At 40.9% G+C, this 6,986-nt stretch overlaps 1 protein-coding gene across 1 annotated transcript in view; it reads left to right on the top strand.

Annotated features, from left to right (window-relative positions):
* The window catches only part of cep76 (centrosomal protein 76), a gene marked incomplete at its 5' end in the record, with an annotated part of 15,479 nt that extends 8,499 nt beyond the window's left edge, over positions 1-6,980 (top strand). Inside the window, 5 exon segments of the mRNA XM_024297826.2 lie at positions 2,991-3,157; positions 4,594-4,753; positions 4,960-5,133; positions 5,214-5,431; positions 6,802-6,980. Coding sequence (XP_024153594.1) covers positions 2,991-3,157; positions 4,594-4,753; positions 4,960-5,133; positions 5,214-5,431; positions 6,802-6,940 — 858 coding nt within the window.
* Positions 6,981-6,986: the final 6 nt, after the last annotated feature.

Raw genomic sequence — 6,986 nt, 5'->3', positions numbered from 1 at the left:
CAGCTGTGTTGCTTTTCTTGCAGAAAATGTTCTCCTATAGTCGGCATTTGCTTGAAGGAACTTATCAATTTCCGCCGCCGGAAGTACGACACTCAGGTGTTTGTTCCCGTTGCCATGGTGTCTTTGCTCCATTGATCAGGGCTTTTAATGGTCGCGACGCTCACACCTGGTTCTGGTTCTGACAACTTCAAGTTGATTGAATCAAACATTTTCAGCTGTTCTGGAACCGAAAACCCTGAGTTTGAGAATTTTGAGTCCAGTGACTCTAAGTTCAGGTTTGAACTCTAAATTTGTTGAACCTGCTTCTTGGAACGGGCCCCTGGTCTGCAAATTAGCTGTTAGCTAGATGGCCTGTGGACATGGCATCGGTTAAATTTGAAAGTGTAATTTGTTTTTTTTTTTTGTCCTGTCCCTTTTAAATAAAAACATTGAATTGAATTGAATATATTTTTAAATATTGAGCAAAATATGCCCCATAGGAAATGAATGAGAAAGTCTTTAAATTTCAACATTGAAGTAGAGTAACAACTAGCCTTTAAATATATACGTTTTAATTTTTCATAGTTACTTCAAAAAAGTTTTAGTTTAGATAATATTTTAGCATCATGCTAACGCTTTTGACTAATTTTTCATTTGCTGGGGTTTTCTAGGCTGATTTAGAGTTTAGCTTCTATTTTAGTATCAATTTAATGTTTTAGAATAATTAAGTTTACTGAGGAATTTGAGACAGTTTTGGAGTTTAGCTTCTATTTTAGCAATATGCTAATGTTTTTGGTTAATTTAGTTTACTGAGGATTTTTAGGATATTTTGGAGTTATGCTAATACTTAAGGAATGTGCTAGCTTTTTGGCAGATTTGGCCTCTAATAAGGTGTATAGGCTAATTTGGAGTTTAGCTCATGTTTAAGCAACACACTAAGCATTTTTGCAAATTTGGCATATATTAGAGATTTTTAAGCAATTTTACTACAACTTCAGCACTCTTTCATAGCTCTTTAACCAAATTTCCTGTTTTTTTAGCAAGTTTAACATTTTGCAAATAGTTTTTGCTTTTTCAGAAAATCCTTTCAGCAATTAAAGTCAATTGCATCACAATTTTTAGCAAAAAGCTTCGATATCTTCAGCGACTACTTTCAGTAAACAGCATTCACACTAGCATTATTGCAGGCAGTGCAACTTTACTGGTTTATGTCTGTAATCTTCACAGAAAAAAATAATACAAATAGTAATACTTCTGTGGAAGAGGGCTGGATCTGGCCCGCGGGCCGTAGTTTTCGGACCTCTGCTCTAAGCAAACCTGCAGCTCCGCCTTCATGCTGCATTTCTCTACAGCCAGGCCTCGCCTTGAGTAACATTGACGTGTTGCAGAAACGATTCAAAGAGGCCCGTCCAGGTTTTAATTATAGGTCTCTAGTGGAAGGGAACAAAGGTGGAAGTTTCATTGCTAAAGTTAGGAATTCTTACTTTAAAACTAGCTGGTTTTTTTTGCCTGAAAAGTTATAAACATTTTTTAATTCATAGATCTATTTAGATCCATTTTGTGTTTTCTAAGTGAAGATAATAACTTGTTTTATTTTGATGTTTCTCTGTTCTGACCAACTGGAAGTACATTCCAGAGGTGTGGTATTGCTTCCGTCCGGCTCTGCTGACTAATGTGATCACTGTCCTGCTGCTCACATTGATATTCCAGGAACCGTCTCAGAGCAGAGCAGCTGCAAAAATTCAGCTGTTCCACATCCTCACCCTTCTAGAATAGGTCCAGAACAAAACCTTTCAAAGTAAAACAATGTTGTTTGACCAGTCAGGAACAAATCTAAGAAAGTTTTCTGCCAAGGCAGTAAATCCATGAAGCCCCTGTAGTTTTCGGCGATTCTGTGAGCAGACAGACAGAGCATCAGAGAAAGAACGTTTACTGAAGATGGACGTGGAGATCTGATGCTGTTACAGTAAATATCCATGAATGTTCATGTGGTTCAGAAACCAGCTCGATTTGCCTTCCCGCATTTCTGAGAAGAACAAACTGTGTTATTTCTGTAGAAAGAGGATTTTCGCAGAGTTGGCCAACTGCTGCACTTTCATCTCTCGATGTGATTCTGGGAAATTCTGCAGACCACAACAGGATAGATGTTCAGTGGCTCTCCTCTGTGAATGGAGGCACGCACAGCTCGGCTCACAAAGTGGCCCTTGTCAGCTGTGATTTATGAGTTTCATTCCAGGAAAAATTAATTTGGCTTCATCCCTCCCCAGTCTGTTCTAACACTCCCATCCATATTAGCACTTTTGGGGAGCATCTATCATTGTGACTTTCTGCAGTGTGAGCCAGCCTCCAGCAGGAGTGGTGTGCAGCTCAGCCCAGACCTAACGGTGGAACTGAAAGATGGGAGGACGTGTCTGACGCACCAAAAAAGACTCATCTGTGTTCCTTTCACTTCTGAGAAATACTGTGAAGAAGTTAAAAATGTGCATTTATTCATTTTCTGAGACACATAGTTTTAGTGAAATCATGATTTAGACTAGTGCAGTTTCCAAACATGCAGATCTAAGGCGCTGTGTAATGCATTTAAAGTGAAAGGGATTCATTCCTAAGAAGACAATTAAATATCTTCTTCACCTTGATTGTAAGTTTTAAAAATAAAAGTATTTTTTAGCATAAAGCGGATGTTTTCAAAGTAAAATGTTACTATCAACCCATAAGAACATAGCAGTTTATTATATCATGATAGTAAATATATTAATATTATAATGTATTTAATGTAACTATTTTGTAAAATATGAAAAAGATCCCTTTAAAGTCCGACTCCGATCATCTTTTGAGCTATTTTCCAATCGTTCCCAGTTATCTTTTAATTATGATGTAGTTTATAGCCAAAATAAATAAACACCGTGGTGTTTTGGGCTGCAGGGTCAAAGGTCACCTGTCAAAGTGAGTTTGATTGGAGGTATATTCCTATTCTCTCTGACCTCCATCAATGTTACTTTCCTCCTCCACAGGGAGACTGTGAGGACCACGCCACTCTACTGTGCAGCCTGCTGCTGGGGTTCGGCCTGGACGCCTACGTTTGTGTTGGGACCAAGGCGAAGGGGGTTCCACACGCCTGGGTCATGACCCGGGGGACTGATGGGACTGTTACCTTCTGGGAAAGCCTGACGGCACACAGGTCTGCCTCTTCATTCATGTGCACACGACTGCAGGACTTTCATGGAGCACACGAGTTCATAAACTTGTTGGAATAATATCAATGTGGCTCCAGTCTGAAATGTCATGTTGTGCTTTCTTCTCACTTCTTCAGTGAAACTCTTGAGTTGCAAACACACTGGCCAAAACACATTCAAAAACAGCATGTTCTTGAATACGCTTTTAACATATGATGTTCACACTGGACTGTGGCCTCCCAATACTAGCACATGTTCTCACAGTGGGAAGAAGCTTGGAGGGAAATGTCAAAGCAGAGACTATCTTGTGCATCTCGCTCCAGGATTTTTCTTTATTCTGATTTATGAAAGACTTGCTGTCATAGAATTCTGGCCAGGGACAAACAATTTTATTCATTTGATTTGATATTGTTTATTTTATGTGCAATACAACCAAAGATGAGATGCCAAAGGTTGAATAGATTTACATCCATACAAAGATGTGCCAGACATAAAACAGCCATCAAACGACAGATTGCTTTAAAGGGGTTTTGAGGAAGCGAACTGTAAAAGAACCTTAGCATTTCTTTTACATTAATTATCAATATCCGGTTCATAACTTCTAATCAGAGATTTATACTTTACCAACACAGCTTCAGGTCATTCAAAATCATTACGTATCAATAGATCACATGACTGTTAGCTTCTGTGCTAACGTTAGCTGCGTCAGACCTAGACCAGAGTTTGAGTCAAACCACAATTATTAATTTCTCCTTCATGATTATAAAGTAATATTTGTGTCCTTACAAAGAGGACAAAAGTCACAAATCTGAAATAAAAATGTCCTAAATTGATGATTTACAGTTTGGTGGCTCAGATATCACCGTAAACTCAGAGATCTGAACACAAACTCAAAGAGGGAGAAAGCGAAATTTGAGGCAACATGCTGGAAAACAGAAGTGTAGCAAATACTTTGAACACAAACCTTTAATTTTTAATATACTTCTTAGAATTTTTTTTTTACTGAACATTTTCTTTGCAATTAAGGACATTTTTATTTCAAACTGTGGCACACATATTTCTTCATCCATGATCACTTTTCAAATGGTTGTCACGTCTATGAATTGAAAAGAACTGAAAACACCACTACCAAAACCCAGTCCCTGATTGGTCAAAATTCAGCTGGTTTAACTCTCTACCTTTGTTCAATGACTGTGTTTTCTAAATAGAGCCTAAAAAAGACATTAAAAGTTGTTTAGTGAGGTGTGAACACTGGGGTTTTGAACGGAGAAGTGCACATATACGCATATTTACACACTTTTCATTAGAAGTGTCGCTTGAACGCGTGTGAATTTAGCATTAAGGAAAATATTTGAGCTGTTGGCAGGATATTCCAGAAACACCTAAAATGTTGTTAGATTTAGAGTTCAGCAGTTCAGTCTATTGTAATGTGTGCGATCAGGTATTTGCATCGGCCTGTGGACCCAGATGCCCCTCCCCTTTCCCCTCAGCCCAAACCGTCGTCGCCCTACCGCACTGTGGGCTGTGTCTTCAACCACCAGACCTTCATGGCCAACTGCCAGCCCTCTGATGCCGTGGAGCTCTGCGTTTTTGACTTCCAGGTGGGTGCATGACGGTCTCCCCATCGGCAGAGGCTCTTCCTCACTCACTCATCATGCGTGGCGTGGATCTTTGTCTAATAAGTTCCTTTAGTTTTGTAAATAAGAGCTGTGTCTTGATAAACGTTGTCTCTGAAATCCTCACAACAATCAACAGAAAAATCTTGAGTTTGTGTTAGTGGATCAGTGTGAACTCGGTTCTCCCTCAGAATCCGTCCCGCTGGAAAGCGATGAGTGAGGAGGCTCTGAGGTCCGTTTGTGCCCCCGGCTCCTGCTCCTCCCTGCCCCCTCTGCCTCCTCTGTGTGCCCCCTCTCTGGATCCTGCAGCAGCCAGCAACCAGCTGGAGATGGAGATGCGCTACCTGGTGTACGAGCACAGGAAGGTAAACTGGTCTATATGGATACAAATGCCAAGTGGGCTTCCTGTGTGGTGCAGGATTTCTAAACGACGGGTCTGCTCCAGGACCTGGATCTGGGAACAGTGTGGGACGACCATCTCTGCTACCTGCTGTCCTCGGCTCTGTCTGCGTATGAGATGGAGCGGTGCACCGGAGTTTCCTGCGGCAACGAGGAGTTCCAGGACGCCGTGAGGAGGGCTGTGCCAGACGGACACACCTTCAAAGGCTTCCCTATCCACTTCCTGCATCGCAACGCTCGCAGAGCCTTCGCCACCTGCCTCAGGTGAGATCTCTCTGGAGAACTTCCATCTCTGTGTAGTTTAAAAACACGAGCTGAACAGAAAGGCCTGAATTCTTCCCCTACCCCTAAAGCTTCTCCCTACCCCGACGTTTAGCCCTCCAAATGGAGAGGTATGGAAAATAGTGTCTTCAATTGCAGACGTTACTTTCACTCCATGACGTCATCAAAAGTCGCCGGTCAATTAGCACCTAGCTGCCAGTGCTAATGTGTTTCTCCTCTGCAGCTCAGCGCCACACGGATCACCCTACCGATGAAGCCCAAGTCCCCTCGGCTCCACCTTAAAAAACACAATTTAGGACACTACTACCCCTTCAAATGCCCTACAATTGGACGGGTAGGGAGAAGCTGTAGGGGTGGGGGAGGAATTCAGATTTGGCCATACAAAAAAAGATGATTCATGATGTTCATTCTCGATCATTTTACACGTCTAGAATCTGTTTATTTTGGAGTTTTGCAAAATGTCCATAGAAGTAAACCAAGGTTGAATCTGAATTGCTACTTCCTCTGGCCACTTCCTGTTGCTCTGTTTGTAGGAGCATTTGAAGCTGTAGCATGACTTAACGTTTTGGAATGAGTAGTCATAGTTACTTAGGGCTGTTTTCCCTTCAGCCCAGGGGTGTAGAACTCAATCGCACAGGGAGGAAAATGCCAAACACACCTTAGGTCGCGGGCCGAACAGGATAAACATTTATTGGACACTCTAAAACTACATTTTTAAAACTTTGAAACTGTAACCTTTTAACATAATTATGAACTAGATATATAGCATTACCTGTGATAATGTTAGTGTTAATGTGGTAGCTGAATTTGGCTGCTGAGGATGATGAAATTGATAGTTAAAAATACTAAAGCTGATAGTCAGCTAAAATGTTAGCTGAATGCCAAATTACCCTAAAAAAATAAATAAAATGCTTAGATTAATCAAAACAGCTAACATGTAGCTGAAAAAATAGCTAAACTTCAAAATAGCCTAAAAAAGCCTTATTAGCTAAATAGCTAGCTGTATGTATCAAAATAATTGTGTTCATCATTTTTGCACATCCTCTCTATTCTATAATAAATGCACAGTCTGAATGAGCTAAGCAGAAAGTGTGATTGGATGTAATTACAGAACAAATCCTTGTATTTGTAAGTTTGGATCAGGTTTATGAACTATTCTTTGACAGAACTAATGGCGGTATCTGCAGCTCTGGACTGGATTGTTCTGCAGCCATTCGGCCGATTTTTTTTTTTTTTAAGCTTTGATGACTCTTGTGTTTAGCATGTTGCATCTCTTAGACTGAAAGTATTTATTTATCTGATGTTTTCCAACCTATCTGTTCCATTTTTTTCCCTGTACTGTGATCTTTCAGGTCTCCGTTCTGTGAGGAAATACTCTGCTGCCGGGGTGACAGTGTGAGGCTGGCCGTCCGTGTGTGGATCTTTGTATACCCTGAGAATGCGTGCGCCGTGTGGCTCATGTTTGCATGCAAATACCGCTCTGTACTCTAATCCTGCACAGCATCCAGGAACCTGCAGACACTTGATCACAGTAACG

Source organism: Oryzias melastigma, linkage group LG15 (assembly GCF_002922805.2).
Source record: "Oryzias melastigma strain HK-1 linkage group LG15, ASM292280v2, whole genome shotgun sequence".
NCBI lineage: Eukaryota > Metazoa > Chordata > Actinopteri > Beloniformes > Adrianichthyidae > Oryzias > Oryzias melastigma.
Note: the sequence above shows the minus strand (reverse complement) of the source record. Positions and strands in the feature narration are given on the sequence as shown.